Source organism: Aethalodelphis obliquidens, unplaced genomic scaffold, assembly GCF_003676395.1.
Source record: "Aethalodelphis obliquidens isolate GAN/ISIS:26980383/991018 unplaced genomic scaffold, ASM367639v1 scaffold89, whole genome shotgun sequence".
Classification (NCBI taxonomy): domain Eukaryota; kingdom Metazoa; phylum Chordata; class Mammalia; order Artiodactyla; family Delphinidae; genus Aethalodelphis; species Aethalodelphis obliquidens.
In genome coordinates, this window is record NW_020838033.1 from 3884372 (window position 1) to 3908439 (window position 24068).

The window sequence follows — 24068 nt, forward strand, 5'->3', positions numbered from 1 at the left end:
TTCCCCCCCCCCCCAGGATGCCTACCCCCTTCCCCTCCTGGTGCTCCAACAGAATTCTTTGTCTGTCTCCCACTCCCTCTTCCTCCCAGGGCTCTGTGTCCTGGACAAGGGAGCAGATGCAACCAGAAAAGGAACCCCTGCAAAGGCAGCCCTGTCCCCTGCAGAGCCTGGAGAGAGGGGGTGAGGGAGGGTCACTGCGGGGTCAGCCCTGAAGGTTGGGTTCCTGGGGTGGGCCTGGAGAGGACTGGGACAGGAACTGAGCTTTTAGAGTCCTGACAGTGAACTGGGGGTTATTTTGAGCAGGCGTGGGCCAGTCTTTTGTTCTTAATCGGGTTTCTGTGTTCAGGCCGCTCTTGGGTGTCCTTTCCCAGTGCACAAGGGTAAGATGAGGCTGCTCTGTGGTGACTGTGCTACTTGAGGGACAGTCTCTGATTTACCACAGCTTCCCCAGACCTCAGCCCTCCCCTCCTCTGTCCACCCAGGTTTCAAGTAATGGGAGAGAGAACCGCAGAACTTTCCTGAGAATTGATGGAGTGACAGAGGTGGTGAGACCAGGATCCTCCTGCAGCCCTGAATTCCCTCCCTACCCAGAGCTGGGGCTAAGGGACCGGGAAGGCACCTTCCCAAGGCCCCACTTCCAAAGGGGCAGCTGCAGGGTCACACACACGAAGACCCAAGCAGAGGCTCTGTGAGGAGAGGGGAGCTGTCAGGCAGGCAAAGATGCTGTGGGCAGGGGAAGGTCTCTGGAAGAGGCAGCAGGGAAGTTCCCCAGGAACTTCCTCTCAGGGCTGGACTCAGCATGGCAACGGGCTTTGGGAGTGCATGGGCACCAGGGGGTCCCACCTGGAGCTTTCCCATCCCCTCCCACTCTCTCCTCCTCCCCACCTCCAAGTCTCAGAGCAGCAGCCTCCTCAGGGCACCCCAGGACCCATGAAATAAAACCCTCCTCAGTGCAGAAGCCTCCCAAGCCATGGTGACTGGCCCCAAGGAGAAGGGCAGAGGGAGAGAGAGTGTGGGCAGAGGCCTGCTCCCCTCCTGGGGCCAGAAGCAAGGGCCGGGCACAGGCAGGGGTGGCTTCCGGGTTCTCTTGGCTCTTCTCAGATCTCGGTCAGGACGTTGGCTGGCACCAGACCCCGCTTCTTGCCGCTGCTGACGCGGATGAAGCCATCAGCATCCTTGCTCCTGCCCACGCCCACACAGATCTGAGCGGAAGAGACATGAAGCTGAGGCTTGGCACTGCCTGCGTCCCTGGCCCCAAGTCCTGCTGGTGGCTCCCAGGCGGTCCATCCCAGGGGATGAAGGGACCAGCGTCAGATGTGGTTGGAGCCCGGGTGATGGGAGCAGATCCCAGGAGAGTACAGGGTGCAAGACCAGGCAGTCAGCAGACACAGAGCATCACTTCGGGTCTGACCTTTGAGATCAGCTGGTCTAATGCCCCTGACAAACTACCATTTCACAGAGGAGGTAACAGGGGGAAAAGGACTTGCCCATGGTTAACAAGAACCCAAAGGCAGAGCCAGCATTCAAACCCGAGCCTCTAGACTCCTAATCCAGTGTTCCTGCCCCGACTCTCTAACATAACTCAGCCCTCTGCCTGTGTTAGCTGCCAACCCCAGTTCCCAGAGGGGAGGACAGGAGAGCCCTGCAGTCCCACTGCTGCTTTTTTTTTTTTTTTTTTTTAACGGGAATTTCAGTTCCCGGACTAGGCATTGAACCCGGCCACGGTAGTGAAAGCCCAGACTCCTAACCACTAGGCCACCAGGGAACTTCCCAGTCCCACTGCTTCTAGCCTGCCTTCCCTCCTGCTGCCAGGCTGCAAGCATCCTCCTCCAGGGCCCTCGCCCACACCCTTGCCGCCTCTCTCCCACGCCGACCTCTCCAGCCATGCAGGGCCCAGGCCCTCACCTGGCTCTCCTTGAGGCTCATGTAGCCCTGTTCCTTGTTCCCGGAGAAGGGTTGGCAGCAGCGCCAAACGTTCTCCCCTGGCCTCACCCGCTGCACAAAATTGGCTGGGAAGAAGCCAACCCGGTCGCCGATCTTGCCCTGGGGATGAGGCTGGCAATGAACACTCGTGCCACCCCCTGACCCCCACTGCTTTCTCTAGACCTAATGCCCACTCAGAGCCAATGCTGTCATCCTCCAGATTTGGCTTCTCTGTATTTGAGCCCCTAGTCGGGTGGCTTCTGGGCTGGAAAGGGCACAAGGTGGATGGAGGAACAAGGCTGGGGCGGGGAGGGGCACAGTGAGAGTAAGACCTGAGGGTGGGCCTAGGCCTGGCTAGGGCCGGTGGAGGAAGGAGAGGAGGTCTTTGGGGCTGTGTTCTCTGAGGGTGCGGGCTAGTGATGTACCTACCACCCCCCACCCTCCGCTCCCCACCCTGCCAAGTCACCTTCCACCAGTCCTCGTTAGAGTCATCCACCAGCATGATCCGGTCTCCAGGCCTGGGATGAGAGAGCGGAGGTAGCACGTGGGGCAGGAGGGACCCTCCCACTCTGCATCCCAACAGTCCTAGGCCCCCAGATCCCCTGCATGCCCCCCTCAGCTGGGAGAGAGTTCTCGATGCCCTTGGAGGACCCTGAGTGACCACAGGTATGGCGGACGCTCTCCAGGACAGAGGCCGGGCAGGGGGCAGGAAACATGACATTAGCACCAATCCCTCTTGGGCTCTGGCACCTCTGTCTCCTCTTTGGGCTCAGTAGCCTCAAGTGTGCCAGGAGGAGGTTCCTGAAGGTCTCCCTCACACTCGTGTTCCAAGGTCTGGGAGCACAGAGCCCTGAGGTTGGAGCCAGGCAGCTGCCCGGGGCGGGGACTGGGCCGCTGGAGGACTTACTGCAAAGCCAGGTCGTTGTTTTCCTGGGGCAGAAACTTGTAGAGCGCGACGTAGGAGTACATGGGCCCCACATCCTTCCGTAGAAGGGGCCTGGGGGCCTGTGGAAGAGCTCTGGGTCATTGTGGGGGGGACACCTTTCTTATTCCACCTACACTCCCCTTGCCCTGACCTTGCCTACCCTGGGGGCTAGGAGATGGGGCACAGTGCTCCTGGGTCAATGACAGGGGAGGTGAAGACTGTCCTATCTGCCGTGCTTACACACCCCTGAAGGGACTGGGCCAGGGATGGAGAAGAGGGATCCTCCTCTGCCTGCTGCACCCTAGAACTGCCTACCCTTGGGGCAGTAGGAGTGGGCACAGTAGGCACTGGGTCAGTGGAGTGGTAACACCCCTGCCTCCCGGGCCTACTCACCCCGGCATTGCCCATCCCTGTAGACTGAGGATAAATGATGGAACAGGGATACTCCCACTCAGCACGCTGTCACCCACCTAGGGATCAGTGACAAGGAGAAGAACAGCCCCTTCCCACCTGGCCTGCCGGGGGCTCACTGCCAGCCCAGCCTCACCTGCTGTCCAGGGCTCTTCTCCTCTGGTCCTGACCCTTCGCTCTCGGCCGGGGCTGTGAATACTGGAGATGCCAGGGTGGGGCGAGGGTGTGAGGCAGCAGGCAGCGGCCCGTACTGTGCTCCATTCCTGCCCCTGGTCCCCAGTCCCACTCACCGCTGTCGCCAGGGCCCTCCTCTGAGCTGCGGATGCTGCCTTCCCCGTCCTCAATCAGCTCATCCCGCTCGCTCTAGGGACACAGCGAGGGGAGGGCTCAACCCCTGGACGCCCCACCCTCTGAGACCTCTGCCCCCGAGGCTCCCCTTTGGTGCTCCCCATACCTACCAAGCTCCGCGTGGGGGACTCAGAGGTGCTGCTGAAGCTGGAGCGGTTCATCAGGGCCAAGGAGGTTCCGTAGCGCAGGGTCTCATAGACGGGGTCCACCTTCCCGCTGGCCCCTACTGAGGAGTCACCATCAGGGCCGGGCACCCTGCTGCCAGCCTCGCTCTGCCCTGAAGTCCTGCATCTCAGCCCTGGCTGCCCTGCGGGCTGTCCCGCTCAGCCAGCCCTAAACTGAAATCTGCACTCCTCTCACCTGCCCCTCCCAGGTCTCCCTCACGGTATGAGAGCTCCGTGTCCTCCCACGGTGCCCAGGCACAAACCTGGAGCATCCTGGACCCCTTGCCCGCCTCACTGCCTGTGTTCACTCCATCACCTCATCCTACCTCCCAAACACTTCTAGAATCTGCTCACTTCTCTCCATCTCCACTGCTACCAGCCTGGTCCAAGCTACCAAACTCTTTCCTGGCAACCATCATGGCCTCCCAACTGGTCTCCCTGCTTCCAGTCCAGCCTCTCCAACCCACACAGTAGCCAGAATGCTCTTGTAAAAACACAAAAATTGACCTTATAATAAAGTCCAAAGACCTGTGGTTACCAAGGGGGAGGCGGGGTGGGGGAGGGATGGATTGGGAGTTTGGGATTAGCAGATGCAAACTGTTTATACGCAGAATGGATAAACACCAAGGTCCTACTGTAGAGCACAGGGAACTATATTCAATATCCTGTGATAAACCATAATGGAAAAGAATATGAAAAATAATATATATATATATGTATAACTGAATCACTTTGCTGTACAGCAGAAATTAACACAACATTGTAAATCAACTATACTTCAATTAAAAAAAAAAAAGAATAAAGTCCAAAGAACACTCTTAAAATGGACCCCGAGGCCCTGCACCCAGGGTCCCATCTCACCCTTTTACTCTGACTCCCTCAGTCCCATCCTCATTATCCTTTCTTTAACTCTCTGCCTCTCCCTACCTCTGGCCTGCCTCCTGTCCACACTGGTCTTCCCCAGATCCTCAGACTAATTCCCTATCTGTCAAGTCTCCCGGATGCCTTCTTTGCCTCTGTGGATGAGGTCGGTGCCGACTTTATCCTCTCTTTATTCCCTATCCTTCCGTTTCAGGCATTCACCAAATGATGGTTAATTGATGATTTATGTGATTATTTATTTCATGTCTACCTCCCTTACTAGACCATGAGCTCCACCTTCTTCAGGGCTGTGTTCCCATGTCTAGCACAGTGCCTGGCACTTAGTAGGTGTTCAATAAAGTGTTTGTTGAAGGATGGATGAATGAATGAATGAACTCTACATTCAGGACAGCAGCATTCAAAGAAGGGAATTGGGGAAGAAAACCAAAACAAACAAACAAAAAGAAGAAGAAGAAGTCTAAAAAAAAAAGAAGGGAGTGGTAGTCGTGCCAAGAACGGGCAGTGCCAGTGTGACTCAGGTGCTCCTCTGAGGAGTGCATGGATCTCTCATCCCACCACAGTGGGATCAGGGGCAACAGTGGACACTCACCAGTGGGTGGGGACTCCTTGCTCATGGCACAGGCTGGTGGCGGCTCATGCACCAGGAGCGGGGAGCTGAAGTTGCGGCGGAAGGAGGAGGACTGTGGCAGGGGGTGGGGTGGGGCAGAGAGAGGGCACAGGGAGGTCACAGCCCCTTGAGAGTTTGGCCTTCCCCAAGCCCAAGCACCACCCCACATGAGGAACCAGCCCTGCAGGGCACTCATTCCCCCACATGCCAGGCCTGGGAGCATCAGCCAGCCATCTCTGTGTGGTCCCCACTCACCGTCTTGCCTGGGCATTGCTGGTGGGAGATCTCCTCGGAGCACCAGAGGTGGACGCTGACTTTGCATGTCTTACACCGCAAACCCTGCTTGGAGTTTCCTGGGAAGAATGTGGGTTTGGCAAGAGGGGGTGGTCAAGAGAGGTTACATCCAAGGGCAAGGAGCAAAGGAGGCAGGTTAGGGCATGAGGGAGCAAGGGACTGGGCATCCTCATGCCAGCCTGGGGCCTAGCTCCGACCTCCACACAGTCAGGGTGGAACCTGAGCTGTTAGTAAACACAGCAACACTGGGTCCCCACCCACCCCCAAGGGTGCTCATGTGTCCTCCCAGAGGGAGGGGCACAGTTAGGTTTAGCAGCAGCCCAACATCAGGCAGTCAGGTCCATGGGCCCACACCCACGCTCACCCCGACCCCTTCTGTTGCCACCCAGGCACCTACCCACAATGAACTGTTGGCACAGCTCACAGGGGCTGGCTCGCTTGAAGACGTGTTCCTGGAAGCTGTGCAGCCTCACTGGTTTGAGTGGTGCCAGGAGGCGTGAGATCGGGCAGGGGGACAGGGCTGGGGTGTGTAGGCCCCAGTCTGCAGACGCTGGTGGTGGGGAGGGAGGTGGCAGCGGGGTCGGGGGCGTCAGCAGCACCTCGGTGGGGCATTTGGGCTCAGACCCCGAGCGAAAGAAGAAGTTCTCCATGCTCTTACTTCGGAGGATGTTCTTGAGGGAAAGTGAGCGCTTGAACCTCTGGAGCTGAGAGAGGAAAAGGGGCTGTGAGCCTGGAGGGGACTGGCTCCCCGGGATCTCTCCTTGGCCAGCGGCAGCCTGAAGGCTGAGAGCTAGAGGTGAGATGAAGTACTGAGAAAGAGGCTGCCAAGTCCCAGAAGGCAGGTCACCATCCCAGGTGCCTACAAGAGCCAGGCAGGGAACCTCCTCGAGCAAAGGAGCTCTGGCTGGACAGGCACCTAATTAGGAGTGGTGGGGACTGGACAGTCAGCGAGTAGCTGCTGGTCTCCTTCAGCCAGCTGAGCTAGTCTGTAGGGCAGCCCAGCGTTGCCAGGTTTCTCAATTTTCAAAAAGAAATCTAGACTTTGTTTTTTAAAAATATTTATGGGGCTTCCCTGGTGGCACAGTGGTTGAGAGTCCGCCTGCCGATGCAGGGGACACGGGTTCGTGCCCCAGTCCGGGAAGATCCCACATGCCGTGGAGCAGCTGGGCCCGTGAGCCATGGCCGCTGAGCCTGCACATCCGGAGCCTGTGCTCCACAACGGGAGAGGCCACAACAGTGAGAGGCCCGCGTACCGCAAAAAAAAAAAAAAATTTATTTATTTGGTTGCATTGGGTCTTAGTTGTGGCAGGCAGTTTCCTTAGTTGCAGCTCACCAGCTCCTTAGTTGCGGCACATGGGCTCCTTAGTTGCAGCATGTGAACTCTTAGTTGCAGCATGCATGTGGGATCTAGTTCCCTGACCAGGGATTGAACCCGGGCCCCCTGCATTGGGAGTGCGGAATCTCAACCACTGAGCCACGTGGGAAGTCCCTAGGCTTTTTTTTTTTTTTTTTTTTAACCTCTTTATTGGAGTATAATTGCTTTACAATGGTGTGTTAGTTTCTGCTGTATAACAAAGTGAATCAGCTATACATATACATATATCCCCATATCTCCTCCCTCTTGCATCTCCCTCCCACCCTCCCTACCCCACCCCTAGACTTTTTGTTTATAAAAGTAATTTTTTAATAAAAAATATTCATCCATTTCATGAACTTATGAAATTTCAAGTCAGTTAAGAGGGACTTCCTGGTGGTTCAGTGGTTAAGACTCTGCTTCCATTGCAGGGGGCACAGGAAGATCCGCACGCTGCGTGCAGCCAAAAAAAAAAAAAGTCAGTTAAGAAACCGAGAACTTTATGTGACATTGGTTAGAAACAAATTCAAGAGGCTTTATTTCCTTTTTAATCTGCAGAAATGGTAGTATACTATTTCTCCCGTGCCTTGCGTTTTTCTTGGAAATCCTTCCATACAAATACACAAAGGGTTTCACCATTCTTTTTGTACGGCTGCACAGGAATTTCACGGAATGGAGGTACCATTTACTCGACTTAACAAAATAATACTTTGGGGGCCAAAACACACCAGGTCCTCGGTCCTTGAACGGGGAGTAGGGGAGTGGTCACCCTGGACCCTCATCCTCAGGGCTGATTCTCCCTCCAAAACACCTCTCCAGTTCATCCCCTGTAACACCTCAGCACCCCAGAGCCCTGCCCTGGTTCAGGTTCCAGCACCCTGTCGGGTTCAGGGCCATAGCTCTTTGCCTCCACCTTGCCCATCCCCACCTGTTCTCCATGCACCTGCCAGGGAGGTGATCCCTGACCCCGCAAAAAACCTTTCATGGCTCCTCAGGACCCAGCCAAGGCCCTGTCCCAGCCATGAAACTGCAACTTGGCCAAACCTGCCCTTCCAGCCCAGGCCCTCCACCTGAGCCCACATGTGAGGACTTGAACTCATCCGTGTTTCATGCCTCTGAGCTTTTTACATGTTTGTCCTCTTTGCCTTATCCAGTTATTCCCCGCTTTCTTCTTCAGGGTTTCCTGTGATGCTTCCTTCTCTGGGAAGCTGTCTCTTCTTCTGCAGGAATTCCCTTCGGTGGGACCACTCCCTCCTCTGGCTGGCTGCATCTGGACGGGCTTCCGTGATAGCTCCGATCAGGTTTATGTTGTCCTTTACTTCTCACTCCTCTGGGAGGCTGTGAGCCCCTGGAGGGCGGGGAAAGTTGCTTCAAATCCCCATAACGGGCCTCAGCACATAGTGGGTGCTCAGTCAATGTTTGTGGAATAAATGATGAGCAAGTGGCTGGAATCCTAAACAGAGCACGTGTTCTGGAGTGCACGGTGGATTCTGCGGTGAGGCCAGAGTTATTCCCATTGCTCACCCAAACACACCCTTATTCTACCCGGAGTGAGATCTGGACCTCTCTAGCCAGACCCCTGCCCTACTCCCCTCCTGTTGAAAGCCCTTACCCCTCCCATTCCTTTCTACCAGTTAAAAAAAGAAACGGGTGGAGGTGGGGGGCAGAGGCCTGGCTCTAGGCGGGGAGACTTGGCCAGGGTTCCCAGCTGGGACACCAGGCAGCCCGTGTGCCAAGGGAATGGAAGTGGTGGCCCCTCTAGCCCTGGGGAGGCCAGCAGGCCACATGACAGAGGGGAAAGCGGAGGGGGAAATGTTTGGGCAAAAGGCGGGCCCCGGTAGGCCAGCTGAAAGGCCAGAGCCCTAGGCGGACTGGCATGCTGAGTTGCTCAGCTCCTTCCAAATCCAGCTTCCTGGCCAGCACTGTGGGCTTCTTTGTGTGTCTCTGAGAAGCAGGGCCCCGGGCCCCAGCTGCCTGGGCATCGGGGCAGAGGTCAAGGCCCAGAGGGACAATTAATTAGAACACGAATATGTTCTATGTGGCGCTCGGGGCTCTGACAGGCCCAGAGGGGCGGGTGAACCACCCACTGCTCTGCACAGGGGCCGTGGGCACAGAGCACAGGAGGTCTCTGGGAGGATGTGCTGGGGGGATGGGGGCAGAACGCAATCTGCTGCCTGAAGGCAAGTTACTTCACTTCCTCTCTCTCTAAGCTTCAGTTTCCCCACCTCCAAGTCAGGGTTAGATGCTCTCTAAGCAATACAGGCTCAAGTCCCCAAAGCAAAACCTAAACTTATGAACATAATGAGGGACTGTCGTTGTCAGAGTCCTGGAATTGATATGCAGAATCTCATTAACCCTGGCACGACCCACTGAGGTGGTGACAATTATTGGCCCCCTTTGCAGATGAGGAGCTGAGGGGGTTAAATCACTCACTCATCATGAGTCCGCAGCTGCTAAGTAGCAGAGCCGGGACTTGAACCAGTGGCTTTGGCTATTGAGCCCAAGTGACCAGGAGCACCCTGCCTTGGCCCTCAGCTCTGGCCCTCAGTTGTGCCATGGGCTTGTCATGAAATGTAGGGTTAGAAGGGACTTGAAAGACTGGGCACATAGAGCAGTCCCCACCCCGCACTGCTCTGGCCATGTCCCCTCTGAATTATTGTCTGACTCTGTTGGTCACCTCTTGTGACGGCAAGCCCATCCTCTCTTGGGACAGTCATTCCATCTTTGGGCAGCTGCAACCGCTGGAAAGTGCTTCGCTATTTAGAGCTGAAACCTGCCTCCCTGCCTATCGGCCCTTGTCCCTCCCTTGGCTCCAGGAAGGGATACTCCCGCTTACACACATCAGTTCTTCAAATATTTGAAGACATCAATAATGTTCCCCCCTCCTGAGGCCATTATTTCCAAAGTAATCCTCACAGGATGAGATTTCAAGCCTCCCTACTCTCCAGCCTGTGCCCTTTCCTGGTCCCCGCCTGGCCTCAGTGCCAAGAGCCACCTCTGCAGGGCACCAAAAGCCTCTGGAACAGAATGTTCCCTGCCACCAGGGCAGCCCCAACTCTGCCCCAGATCCCAGGAGGGTGGAGAAGTGGGAAGGAATGCCACCTGGGGTGGCTGGCAGATGTCAAGGGCTGTGGCTGGAGGGCAGATGACGGCATCTCTGCCAAATGGCTTAATGCCCGCCCACACCAGAGACATCTGGCTTGGCCACCCAAACCTCATTTGGGCTCAGCCTGGCCAGGTATTTCCATTCCTGGGACTCCTAGTTCCCAGAGAAGACCTTTCTCTACCTCCCCACCCTCTATCTTTTTGGTGCCCCCACTGTCCCAGGACCCATTCCCTGGTGTGAGAAGAAGTCACCATACACCCTGGCAAGCTGGCCCACCTGGACCCCATTCCCTCCCAAAGCACCAGGAGCTTGTCTGGCTTGGAGCCTGGACCATCAGACCTGTTATTCTGAATCCCCTCCTGGAGGCAGGACCTGGCCTGCCTGCCTCCTCCTCACCTCTCCACACCCTGGACAGTCCTTTCCTTCCTCAGCTCCTGCCAGCTCCTGAAATGGCACTAGGCAGCTGGCAGAGGGTGGTGGCAGATGTGACACAAGCTGACTCAGATGGCAGAGCTGGCATGGCAGGGTCTTTCCAAAGATGGCAGCAAAGGGGGTGCTGGCAGGACCTATGTAGTAGGATGGGATGGGGACCCAGAGAGGGCGATGCTGACACTGGGAGGGTGGCTGAGTAGCTTGGGTGCCGGAGTGAAACCCGACTTTAGGGTGAGCAGGAGGCTGGACTTGGGCTGGCAAGAAATCCCCAGGGAGCCCCAAACACTGATGAATAGGTCTGGAATGTTGACTTCACTGCCTAATGAAGACAAGTACACCAGCCACCTCTGTTGTACCTGCCTCAAACTGAGCTGGGTGGGCAGCACCGACCCTCTCCCTTCCTCTTCTCCACCTCTACAGTCTGAAGACAGAAGCTACTTTGGGACAAGTTGAGGTGGGGGAATGGAAGGAGGCTGGCAAGTGTTCTGAATCCTCTCTCTGCCCACCTCTGCCCTCCTGAGTACCTTCCCCCGGACCTGCAATCCAGCCTGTGCTGTTATTACTGAGTCCTTCATAAATGAGGTACAGGGGAGGGCGGCAAAGGGGCAGGGCTCCAACTGGCCTGGCACAGAGGGACCAGGTCAGGTGTACACTCCCATTCCTTCCCTGCTCCTCAGATCTCCATGGCTCAGACCCAGAGGTGATGGCATGGGACAGTCCTTGGGCTGGGAGGAAGGAGGTACAGACCTGCCAGGCCCTGACCACCCCTCCCCACACAGCTGAGCCTGCAGCCTGCTGACTGCTGAGGCAGCACTGCCTAGCCCTCCTGCCCGCTCTGGAGAACTCTTAAGGAGGGGGCTGAGTGGCCAGGCCGTGGTGTGGGAATCAGGGCAGGACCTGGGAGGCCCTCAATCCCCTGGAAGCAAGCAAGAAGTTTGTGTGTGTCTGTCCAGGGTGACTAGAAGGCGGCTGTGAAGCTCAGGGGCGCTGGAACTCAGCATGGGGCTCAGTTCCCTCAGGATGGGGATCTTCTGCTTGAAAGAAGCTGTCACAAATATTCCAAGCAATATTCTGCCCCCCAACACCTCATTCCTTTCCCAGTAGACTTGGCTCTCTGAGGGGGAGGTACCTCTGTGGTCTGAGAGCCCAAGGTCTAGTTCTCAGAAGGGAGCGGGAGAAGGTCAAGTGTGAATCTGAAGACTTGGCTGTGGAGACCCACCGGGTCGCTTTGATTTAGGCATGGGGAGCCTACCTGGGGTGCCTCAGCCAGACACCAGCCACTCTGGTCCTACTCATCTTCCCTTGGTCACTCCCTTGAAGACCTTGACCTTGAATTAACCTCATATCCTGGGGGCGGTCAAGACAGAATTAGGAGGAAGACGGGCATTGGAAAGAGCTATAAATGAGCCAGTGATACCAGGGGGAGCCAAAGACCCCACCCATTTCTGGTCCTGACTGCCCCCCTCCTCATCTGGGTAACAGAAGCCTGGTGGGAACAATTTACCAGGGTGGAAAGGGAGAGAGTAGTCTGGGCCTGAAATCTGGGGGGGTGGGGGTGGGCAGAGAGAGCACTGCCCCTTCTTCTCTCCCCATCCCCAGGTCCCCCGCTCAGGTCGCTTCCTGCAGAACTTCTTGCGGGTCAGCACCTAGAACTCGGGGAGGGAGCAGGCAGAATAGAGGCGTGGCGGGGGGGGGGGGAATGTGAGCAGTGTTCTCCCCCACCCCACCGCCTTCAGCGCCAGGAGTCTGCGCTCCGCCTGACTTCCTTGGGGAATAATTTATTCATTGTGACTCCCGCAGGAGTAGCAATCATACATAATTAGGGTTAATTATGACATTCATTAATTATGATGACTTCCCTTTTTGTTTCTAGCAGCTCCCCGCCCCCCTCCCCGGCACACGGCCCGCTGGCATGGGCTGCCTGTCTTTCTCATCCGGAGCCGCAACAACAGTCCCCGCGTCCCCGCCAGTGATGGTCCGCCCTGCAGCAGCCCCCAGCGCGAACTCAGAAGCTGCGCAGCCCCCGGCCGCGGCCTCACGTCCCCGAGCCTAACCCGGTTGGGAGGGGGGCGAATGCAGGACTGCGGCGGGTCAGAGAGAGACATCTAGAGAGACTCAGAAATAAACACACAGAGACGCCGAGAGGACCCGAGACGCACACAGAGAGATACCAAGACAGAGACAAACAGGTTGTAGAGACATTTTCAGAGAGACACAGGCAAAGAGAGAGGGACAGACAGAGACCTGGCGGACACGGGAGGGGTGCGCCTCGCACGCACACGCGGGCGAGTATACCAGCCCACACCCGCTACACACCGCTACACACTGCCTCCGCCTTCGCTGCGCCGACTCCCTCCAACAAACGCGAGTTACATACAATCTCCCTGGAGGGTCGCGGTGGAGCGTCCGCTCATCACGCGCTCAAGGGCGTGTCGTGCTTGTGTGATGGGGGCTCCTTGTGGCCCCTCGTCACGAGCCCACTGCCCCCGGGTCGCCGCGCGGAGCGTTAGGGACCACACGGGCCCCGCTACTGTGACCCCAGGGCACCCGAGGCCACAGTGGCAACCGCATCGGGAAGAGGGCGCCCGGGCTGGGGGCGCGCTGGGCAGGGGTCCAGGCCTCGCGCCTCCCGAGTTACCTTGGTTTCCTGGAGGGCAGAGACGGTCCCCGGGGGGGGTGTGGGTGGCCGCGTCATCCGGTTCGTTCTCCTTCTCGCTCATTTCGGTCATGGTTAGGTGAGAGGGTGCCGAGACCCGACGGCAGCCCGGCTGGAGGCAGGCTGAGGGTGGCAGGCGTCTCTGTGGGACCCTGAAGCCCTTCTCTAGAGACTGCCCCCCAACGAACCCCAGGAGAAACCCGCCCAGGCAAAGCACCCCCCCCCCCACTCCCGGGTGCTGGCGGAGAAAGTTCCCGGGTTCGTGGGTGAGAGGAGGTAATTACACGGAGCCGCGGGAGCAGGACGACCCCAGAAGTGAGGACCAAGGATGCTGCTCCGAGCGAGGGGAGGAGGGAAGTGGGGACTCGGGGATGAGCCGAGGGAGGGAGCGATGGAGCTGTCAGTGTCCGGCAGGCTTCGCTGTCCTCTACGTCCGCCCCGTCACCCCCTCCCCTTCCCCTCCCCCCGCCGGCCCCAGCCGGGCACCCCCTCCGCCCAGTCCTCGCCTCCCAACTTTGATTTAGGAGGTCGCCTGGTCCCTCCCCTTTCCCTCCGCAGCTCCCCAGCGCCTCTATGCAAATAAGGTTCTCAGCTATTGGCAGCCGCGGTGGCCAGGAGGGCGAGCTGGGCGGAGCCTGGGGGGGGGGGGCTTGACAAGATGGGGAGGGGCTTGGAGGGTAAAGAAGTGGAGGGAGCAGTTTTACCTGAAAAACCCGGAACTGGGGGCATGACAAGGTTGAAGGAAGCCTCAGGAGATCATATTCGAGTCTGGAAGGGTTGGGGGGGGGAATAGAAATAGGTTGGATCTGCAGAAGGATAGCTGAAAGTGAGATAAAGGTAGGACCTCCTGATAGCGACGTGAAGAATGGGGACACTTCCGCCCAATTAACTGGATGTCTCTCTGCCCTGGAGACACTCTACCCAAATGTGTCTCTCCTCGGACTATGTAGGGGTTTCCTCAGCAGAGAATGGACAAATGAACATCATGTGTCAAAGGCCAGCCCTGTCCTGGAAAGCAGGACAGCTATATTGTTTTCCAGTCTTGTTGCCTGGACTTCAGCAGAGAAGAGGCCTCGGTCCCCACACTTGAGGTCCCCAAACCTCTCCAAGACATGCCCCCTCCTAAAGATCCTACCACAAATGGAGTTAGATGGGGGTAGGGAGAGGTGAGGGGGAAGAGGTTTCTTACCCTCCAAGGTGTCCTCTGTCCACTTGGCCTGAAGCTAATGCATGTCACCTACCTGCTATTTCCCGAACTTCCCCTACCTCTCCTCCTGCCTCTTCTGGTCCTGATCAAAAGGTCTAGCTTCATCTCTGGGCCTATCCAAGAAAATGGAGGTAGGTTGGAGGTTGAGAGAATCCTTCCCTGGGTGTGGGTGGAGAGACTTCTGGGTCTGAGTCTCCTTCCTCCTCATCTGCTGTGGGTGATGAGATGAGGGGGTGGGTGGCACTCAAGAGGGTCCTGCCTTTATGCCAGCCCTGGAGGAGGGGCTGAACCTAGTGTTCCGTCCTCCGCCCGCCCTCCCCCCATGCACCTAGCCATTCATGCCATCTATCTCCTCCTGAGGATGAGCTCACCGGTGGAGCACTGCTCAGGTTACTGCGTCCAGGAGTAGAGATTTATTTGCCACTGGCAGAATTAGGACAAGGGTGGACGGGAGGGTTTGTGGTAGTGGGGGCTTAGTCCCCTCCCCTTCCAGATCCACACACTGCAGACTCTCTGAGTGCTAGCTTTCCTGAAAGGAGTTTGAATAGAACCTGGCCTCAGCCCTCAGACCAGTTTCCCCAAAGGCCCATTCATTACCAACTGCTCCCTTCTGAGGGCCACCCTCCTCCCTCCTGCCCAGCACAGGTCAGCCCAACGACCCCCACCTAGGCAACTCAGACTTAGAAATGCTTGGAGCACCTGAGATGGGGTCATCAGCCCTCTATCTCTACCTGTCCTGGGCTGGAGCAAACAGGGGCTTCGTCTGTGTTTGTGAGGCCTCCTGGGGGGAGGTACCCCTGTTTCCCTCCAAAGAGAAGAGGCTCTGGGTTCCTTCGAGTCCAGTACCTGTGTAGTCACTAATTCACTTGACCCTGGGTAGGTAACTTTTTTTTTTTTTTTTTACGGTACACGGGCCTCTCACTGTTGTGGCCTCTCCCGTTGCAGAGCACAGGCTCCGGATGCACAGGCTCAGCGGCCATGGCTCACGGGCCCAGCCGCTCCGCGGCATGTGGGATCTTCCCGGACCGGGGCACGAACCCGTGTCCCCTGCCTTGGCAGGCGGACTCTCAACCACTGCGCCACCAGGGAAGCCCTGGGTAGGTAACTTTTAAAGCCTTGATTTCTTCATCAGCAGAATGGAGGTTGTGCCTACCTCACTCCCGGGAGAATGAATGAGACAGTGTAGTACACCACTTAGCCCAGAGAAGACAGGCACAGAAAGTTCATTTTCTTCTTTCTCTCCTTTCTTCTGGGAGATGTCTCTTCCGAGGTCTTTTTCTGAGGTAGAGAGAAGAACAGCTTCCTTCCCTCGCTTTCCTCGGCTGCTTGCAGCCTGCTACTCCATGAGAGAACCGACCCAGGAGACTCTGACTAGACGTGGGAAAGAATTCCCAGGGGAATCAGTGGGGCAAGGCAGGGAAGTCGGTACGCCCTGGGGCCCATCTGGTCTGGGTTTTAGAAATCTGAGGTGGGGCAGCTGTAGAGGAGGCAGGGGGCTGGATCCCATGACCTCTGGATGTCCTTTCTGGCCTGTGGCCTTCCTGTTTCAGAGCGGTCTTTAATGATCTCAGTCTGAGTCACTGTCTCAGTGCCAACAGTTCCCACTGCAGTGGCTCAGAGATGGGGCAGGAGCAACTGGGCTAGCTTCTCTGGGAGGAACATCTTAGATTTGGAGGGCAGAAAGGAGGGGTTGTCAGATGGGCAGAAAGCAGCAGGGCAGAAAGCAGCAAGGTGGTCCAGGAGGATGAGTGGCAGCCGTAGTCTCAGAAGGGCTCTCAGACCAGACGTCATGATAGAACTACCAGGGGGCCTCTTACTAGGAGAGCTGAGTGAATGAGCATGGGCGCTGGGCTCTCGGGAGCCTGGGGACAGAGGGATGGATGGAGGGATGGACAGATGGCTTCAAATCTGCATATGGTACAATGTCCAGCACATTAAGAGCACCTGGTCCTCATCCTGGTCTGTCCTTTTTTCCTGCTCTGTGACCTTGGGCAGAGAGCTATCTGTCTCTGGAGGGTCTTTGGTTTCCTTGTCTTCTGATTGGCAGAACTGGACTAGATTAGTTTGAAATGGAGTTGGATTAAATGGGGGCAATAATTGTATATCTCTTAGTGTTCTTTTGAGGATTAAATGAGTTAACATATGTAAAGAGCTGGACAGAGTAAGTGCATGATAAATAATTATTATTATTATTTTATTTTAAAAAAATATGAAGGATTCTTAGGACTGCCCTGGTGGTCCAGTGGGTAAGACTCTGCACTCCCAATGCAGGGGGCCCGGGTTCGATCCCTGGTTGGGGAACTAGATCCCACATGCATGCCGCAACTAAGAGCCTGCGTGCTGCAACGAAGATCCCTCGTTCTGCAACTAGGACCCGATGCAGCCAAAATAAATATATAAATAAATAAATATTAAAAAAATTTTTTTTAAGGATTCTTAACCTTGGGCTTGTAGGTAAGTTTCAGGGAGTTCGTGAACCGCTTGAAGCTGTATCAAATTTTGGAGGATAAGCATTTTCTGGGGGAGAGTCCAGAGCTATCATCTGCTCCTCAGAGAATCTTAGATCCCCAAAAGATTAAGAACCGCTGGCCTAAATGACCCAGGGCCCCTCCACTAAGGTGTTGAGATTCTCTAATGTGAGGGATTGCCTCTGCCGTAAGGACTGACCTATTTTCTCCCACAAACACCTTCAGTTCAAGCCCCTCCCTGCTGTGGCCTCTGCCCCCATGGGTTACCAAGGACAGCCCAAGCTGAGCACATGAGTGGCTGGCCTCTCCCTCCAGCTTTAGAATCGGGGCTCCTAGGGTAGGGGGGTTCATCACAGTTGAGGTCAAGTCTGGGTTCTCATCTCCCAGCTGGGGAGAGGAAGAGGACCCAGCCTCAGTGGGGCTGGGGATGCCGAGAACACAGTGAAAGGTCTGGCCTTGCCCAGTCTCCCCTACGTCCCTCTGCCAGCCCACCCCAGGGCCTCAGAGGCAGATACCGCTCTAATGAGCTAAGGCCCACGGCAGGCATCGGTAATTATGATTTTACAGAAATATAGAAGACTCTTATGCAAGTGCCTGACATACTTCCTGGCTGTGGCATCTGCGACAGCTAGGTCCCCAGAGGCTGGAGAAGGGCCCCTCCACCCGCTGCTGCCAACAACCCTTGGAGCTTGGGACACTGGCATAGAGCCGCCTTCCCACTGCCTGTGGCGCTGTCCCTAACACGCCCTGGGTGAGCTGTTCCCTCTCTCTGTGCCCCAGGCTCCCTGGAGGGGAACAACACGGGCTCCAGTGTGTGCACCCCTCTCCCTACCCTGCCAAGTCGAGGCTGTCCAGGAGACTTGTTTCCATGGGAGGGGGATAATGGTTTTGGGGATGTTTCCCTTTCTCTCTGTAAGAAAACCTCTCTTTCCACAAAGATGTCCCCTTCTATTCTATTTCTTTTCCCCTTGAGGCTGGGGACATAGGGATGACAGCAGCCTGTGGTGGGGGTCACAGCCCCTGGCTGCCCCTCCCCAGGCCCTATGCCAGTTTGCCCACCCCCATCTCCCATGCCTCTGATAGTGTCCTGAAGCCACCCCTTTCTTTCCCTGGTCCATTCCCCATACCCACCCACAAAGCATCTGTTACCAAGGTAACAGCAATGTTATCACTTTGGGGTGAGCAAGGAGGTGGAGCCCAGTGGATGGGATGGGGCTGTTAGGGGTTAGAATTTTAGAGATATGAGCACTGAGGGCCCCCAAACTCTTAAAGGAGGATCTTTGGCTGCAGAGGGGCCCTGGGCACAGACTGGGCTGCAGGGTGCTGCTGAGAGCTGGTGGAAAAGAGGGAGGTTGAAGTCTGGAAGCAACTGGATCTGGGTGTTAGGGGTGAGGGTGACTGGCTTACTAAGTGGGAGAAGCGTGAGGGTGATGATGCCAAAGAGATGTCGAGGCAGGGAGGATGGAGCCTGCCTGTAACTCCTCCTTTGGAATTCAGCTTGTTAACTCCTCCTGGGGAGAGGTTTTCTGGCTGGGAGAGTCTAGACCCAGTGGAAACAGCAGCTGGGGATCCTGGGGCCAGCCTGGGTCCACACTGCCCCCTGCAGACTACACAGAAAACAACGTTGGATGTCTTCCAGGGAGGAGTGTGTAGGTGGGGCCTTTGAGGGTCTACATTTGAGACATCTAAACCATGTGGTCCTACTAAGTGCCTAGAGAGGCTCTGGGCACCCGGGGTGCCAGTCTCCTGCATTTGAGGCCCTCCTGTAAATCCTGACCCAGAGAGTGCCCTCCTGCCCAGAGGATCCCTCTGAGCAGACTTGGGGGTAGGAAGCAGCGGGGACAGAGATGCGCCTTCAGCTGAGTTGACAGAGGCCATCAAGAGGACTAGAGGGCAGAGGGGCCAGAGTATTCTAGGCACATGCAACAGCCCGGGCAAAGGCACCGAGGTGTGAAACAGAAAAGACTGTTCTGGAAGTTGCCGGTAAGCAAGGGAGAGAGGGAGTGGTGACAGGGAAAGGCAGAAAAAGGTGGACAAACAGCCTTGGATGCTGGGCCAGGAAGATGCGTTTTCCTGCACAAACGGGCTTCTCAAACTTGCTCATTGGAACCCAGGTGAACCATCCAGGGGTACCATGGAGGCATGCGGGGCGGGGGGCAGGTAGGCAAAGTGGTTCACTCAGAAATTGAAAGGAATTTAAAAACATGTCTCTAGGGCTTCCCTGGTGGCGCAGTGGTTGAGAGTCCACCTGCCGAGGCAGGGGACACGGGTTCATGCCCTGGTCCGGGAAGATCCCACACGCCGCGGAGCGGCTGGGCCTGTGAGCCATGGCCGCTGAGCCTGCGCGTCCGGAGGCTGTGCCCCGCAATGGGAGAGGCCACGACAGTGAGAGGCCCGCGTACTGCAAAAAATAATAATAATAAATAAAATAAATAAATAAAAACAAGTCTCTATATTAAATGTTTGTGCAAGCCTTGCGTTTGAGTCCAAGAATATCTATACTCATATCTTTGAGTCCAAGGACTGTAACCTGGTGGCCTGGGTTCAAACCCTGGCTGTGTCTTCTCTTAGCTGTGTGACCTTGAGATAGTTACTTAACCTCTCTGTTATATAAATAAACCAACAAATGATTTTAAGCACTAACTATGGTGTGCCACAGATGCCCTGGAATATGGGCATGGTTACCCAGGTGTTTCCATAGCCCAGCTTGAGAATAGCGCTGCGAGTGATTATGGTATGGTCATTCCTGTGTCTTAGGAAGATCCCTCTGGCTCCCAAGGGCAGCCACGTGGAAACAGAGCCAGAGTAGTGGGCTCAGGGTCTTCTGGCCAAAGGCTTCATTGCAGGGATGGCCTGGAAGGAGTCCTGTGTCTTGGTCTGGGTGCATGGCAGTGAGGTGACTCAGGTTCCAGCCCACCCTCACTAGCTAATAACCTTGGACAAATTGCATAGACTGTAACTGGGGACCTTCTTACTTCAAGGGGTGGTTGTAACGTGCAGTGGGACCTGGAGGGTCGCATACCCCCGAAAAGCTGCTTCCCTTGCCTGCAATGCCGTTTTTTTTTTTTTTTTTGCCACGCGGCTTGTGGGATCTTATTTCCCCGACCAGGGATTGAACCCGGGACCTCGGCAGTAAAAGTTCAGAGTCCTAACCACTGGACCGCCAGGGAATTCCCTCCTGCAGCCTCCACTGCTGCTCATCCCAAGGGAATTGTCAAGCCATAGCCATCCTTGAGGAGACAAAAATCCCGTTTCCTGCTCCTCCTGCCGTTATTAATACCCCCCCGCCCCCATCTATCAAAACCACAGCAGACCAGCCACTGTCATTCATATTTACTCATCCTCAGGGCTCACAGCCCAGGACTGGAACAGAAAGTATTTTTCTCCATTTTGCAGTTGAAGAGGCCGAAGCTCAGAAAGGCCAGGGGTCCCTGCCATCCGGGTTCCGGGGTCTGATACTTCTTTGGGAGCCGTTAAATAAATGAATGCATGAACGATGAACACTGCCCCCCATCAGCCCCTCTTTCTTTGGGGGAGGGGTGGTAGACCTCATTCTCCAGCTCCCCAGGTTGGACTGTTGCCTGGTTAATTTCAGAATTCCACACACATTTGTCCAGCAGAGTGGTCATAGTACAGTCATTAGGAGCAATGTAACCCGGTGGCCTTGGTTCAAACCCTGGCTGTGTCTTCTCTTAGCTGTGTGACCTTGAGATAGTTACTTAACCTCTCGGAGCCTCAGTTTCACCATCTGTATAATGAGGGGGGCGGTGATAATAGAATAATAGAAAAAAAATAGCATCTGTCTTAGAAGATAGACTGAAAAGCACTCTGGAGTCATACTGAGCACTGAAGAACTGTTTGCTAAATAAGAAGACCCTCTACATTTATAAGTGTTATATAAATAAACCTACACTTTTAAATGTTAAATAAATAAACCTGTATGATATACTAGGCACTGGAGATATGTAGAGAAAAAGACACCTACATTTACTGAGGGCTCATTATCTCATTCATTATTATCCAGCCCTGTGGGGCAGAGGTTCTCACCATCCCCCCCCTTTTTTTTTTTTTTTTTTTCCATTACGGGCCTCTCACTGTTGTGGCCTCTCCTGTTGCGGGGCACAGCCTCCTGACGCGCAGGCTCAGCGGCCATGGCTCACGGGTCCAGCCGCTCCACGGCACGTGGGATCCTCCCGGACCAGGGCACAAACCCGCGTCCCCTGCATCGGCAGGCGGACTCTCAACCACTGCGCCACCGGGGAAGCCCACCATCCCCTTTTTATAGTTGCAGCACGAAGCTCAGAAAGGCTAAGTTACTTGCCTAAATCCACCTAGTTGCGCTTGCACTCAGGGTCTATCGAGAGGTATGTTTACCTCTTAGTCCCTACCTTCAAGGGGCTTCCACTCTGATGGGAAAACAAACATTAGACAAAGTACATTAAGAATAAACTGCACATCAGACGACTGCTGTGAAGGAATTTGGTGAAGGGCAGAGGAGGGACATGGGGAACATAAATGCCAGCTGGCTGGGTTGCAGGAAGGGTTTTAAGAAGGAGGCAGTAAGTTTGAAGCGTGAACAGAGTACCTTTCCAAGGTGAGACTTACTGGTGGTGAGAGGGACTCTCAGGAATAAAATATTGGAGACTTAGAGCCAGGCCTGTGCATCCTCGAACTCTAGGGGTGCGCTGTTTAGTGTGGTGCCCTGTGGAGCTGCACACCCAGAAGCCTCGGAGACAGTTTGCTGGAAAAAAGGACCACCCTCCTAGGGTGGGGCATTCGTGTACACAGACACACAGAGCACACAGGGATTGCCATATGGTATTGCCAGCTTCCTGTGTGCGTGCATGTGTGTCTGAAAAATCGTGCTCTCATCCATTCCTTTTAGGGAAGGGGAGGGTGGGACGAATTGGGAGATTAGGATTGGCCTGTATACACTACCATGTGTAAAATAGATAGCTAGTGGGAACCTGCTATATAGCACAGAGAGCCCAGCTCGGTGCTCTGTGATGACCTAGATGGGTGGGAAGGGCCGGGGGTGGGGTGGGAGGGAGATCCAAGAGGTAGGGGATATATGTATACAAATAGTAGCTGATTCACTTCATTGTACCGCAGAAACTAACACAACATTGTAAAGCAATTACACTCCAATTTAAAAAAGATAAAAAAAAAAATCATTTCCCTGGAACTCAGTGCCCAGACCCTTTGACCACTAATGTAGGGGTAACAGTGGTGCCTGAGCCCTGGATAGGTTAGGATTCCACCCACCCAGGTACCCTGCCCCAGGTCCCACACACCAGTGAGGGAGGGAGGGAGGGAGAGAGAGCCTGGTACATAGTAGGCACTCAATAACATTTTGTTGAATGAATGAATGAATGAGGAACACTCCCCTCAGCCTCTGTTTCTCTGTGGGAGTGGTAGGCTTCACTCTCCAACTCTCCGGGTTGGAATGTTGCCTGGGATAGAAGACAAAACAAAACGATACATTTTGGTTAGAGGAGAAAGACACTGACTTATTTCTCAGCAATTTTGACAGATAAAAACTTACTTCCTTGGCTCAGGGAACCCCGAGGGTATTATTAGGATCGTGTTATGCCGTGGCCTAGAAAATGATAGAGCATTTGGGGTATGAAATTCATCTGTGTTGGGGGAAGTTTCTGGGACAGTCATGTCTGTACCTCCAGAACTAGCGAGGGACACCGCCAAGGAGGCTGGGGCCCTCAGTGGTGTCCTCGCTACCCCAAGGGAAGCTCCTGAGGGTTAAACACTGGGATAAGGTGCAACTCCACAGAACTTCCTTGGATCCTCACGGCCACACTGAGTGGGAGGGAGGCCTTGATCCTATTTTACCGATGAGGAAAGTAGGTTCAGAAATGTGTCCCTGCCTCGTGGGGGCCTCAGACCACCCAGAGGCTGAGACTCCTCTGAGAGTGGGGAGCCTGGACCAGAAATTTCCTGAGGCCTCTCTGGGCCTTGGATGGGCTGTTTATACCCTGTGCTGTGCTGGCCCGGGAGGTACAGCGAATGGGTCTGGTGGGGGCTCTCAGTGACCAGGTTCTGTCTGCCTCAAGCCTGGCTTCTTTCCTTGGAGAGACAGAGCCAAGGAAAACCAGCAACAGGCCCAGGGACACCTCTTTGGGGACAGAAGCCCAGAGACTCTGAGATGGGCGGAAGGAGGGAGTAGCAGCAGGAGTAAGGGAGAGGTGGGCCTTCCCTGGTGGTCCAGTGGCTAAGATTCCGCGATCCCAGTGTAGCAGGCCCGGGTTCGGTCCCTGGTCAGGGAACTAGATCCCACGTGCCGCAAGTAAGAGTTCACATGCCGCAGCTAAAGATCCCTCCTGCCAGCAAAGAAGATCCCGCACGCCACAGCTAAGACCCGGTGCAGCCAAATAAATAAGTAAATATTTTTTTAAAATATGAGTAGGAGAGAGGGGGTGCTCAGAGGGGGTGCTCAGAGCGGGAGGTAGAGGACAGGCTGGGGGGCGGTGCAGGGGGTGGGACTGGCTTATGGAGCAGGAATCCCCTCCACTGGTGTCCTCGAAGGGGGCCCGCGCCAGCCTCCACCTTTCCCACCTCCATCCCCCATAGCAAGCATAACAAGCCCCGCCCCCCCACCTACCCCCATCCCCTCTGCCCCACTGCCACCCTTACACCCTGCTCCCCCGAGGCCAGGGCCAAGCCCTCCCTCTGGACCCCTCCTACTCCCCTTCCCCTGGCCTTCCTGGGATCTTGCTCTGTCCAACCTTGCAGGGTCCCATGGGGGGCCTCCTGACCTTGGATCCAGCTTTGGGCAATGGGTGAGTCTTGAAGTCTTGGGGGTCTTACTGCAGATCTTGGGGACTCAGGTTTCTTTGGCCCCCATTGTCAGGAATGTTCCCATCCCCTTTTCCTCCTTTTGTCCGGCTTCATGAGAGAAGACCAAGGGCCAAGGTACCTGGAGGTACCCTGCCTGCCCATTGTGTGTGTGGGCATACTCTTTGGTTTTCCCTCTCCCTGCAAGGGAGGCCCCCCAGAATCACAAAGCCTAGATAGTTAGGGTCACATGAGGTCAAGCCGCATCTTTAGAGCCCCATCTGTGCTCTCTGCAAGGCTCTTATCTATTTACACCCAACACAGTAGTGGGGGGTGGGGGCAGGGGGGCCCCTGAGCTGACTGTGTACAGTGACAACAGGGGCTGAGCCTGGGGAAGGGGGTCGTCCCCCAGGCAAACTGTATTTGTCCATAAACACAGTGCACCCCGAGCCCCAGGGCAGAGGAGGGGCAGAGAAACCAGCCCAGCTGGAGCGCCTCTCCT

General features: G+C 55.6%; 1 protein-coding gene and 1 non-coding gene across 2 annotated transcripts; both read right to left on the bottom strand.

The window, feature by feature from the left end:
- STAC2 (SH3 and cysteine rich domain 2) lies at positions 1–7830 on the bottom strand. Its single transcript, XM_027094445.1, has 11 exons — positions 7786–7830; positions 5952–6258; positions 5516–5613; positions 5243–5333; positions 3718–3830; positions 3550–3622; positions 3396–3457; positions 2831–2928; positions 2390–2441; positions 1906–2043; positions 1–1202 (listed from the first exon to the last, which is right to left on the bottom strand). Exons 1-11 carry the CDS (start codon positions 7828–7830, stop codon positions 1098–1100), a joined length of 1182 nt encoding a protein of 393 aa, XP_026950246.1. The 3' UTR covers positions 1–1097.
- A 12044-nt stretch (positions 7831–19874) lies between these two features.
- TRNAK-UUU (transfer RNA lysine (anticodon UUU)) lies at positions 19875–19947 on the bottom strand. The gene has a single exon. It is a non-coding gene; the product is annotated as a tRNA-Lys (tRNA).
- Between the last annotated feature and the right edge of the window lie 4121 nt (positions 19948–24068).

Bases quoted from the DNA above. Each gene is read 5' to 3' on its own strand.
- STAC2 (XM_027094445.1), bottom strand. From the start codon at position 7,830: ATGGGCAAGGTGGAGGCAAAGAGCTATGGCCCTGAACCCGACAGG. The intron at 5,614-5,951 runs GTAGGTGCCTGG...CATTCTTCCCAG, and splicing joins GTGCCAACAGTTCATTGTGG to GAAACTCCAAGCAGGGTTTG. The intron at 2,442-2,830 runs GTAAGTCCTCCA...CTCTCATCCCAG, and splicing joins AACAACGACCTGGCTTTGCA to GCCTGGAGACCGGATCATGC.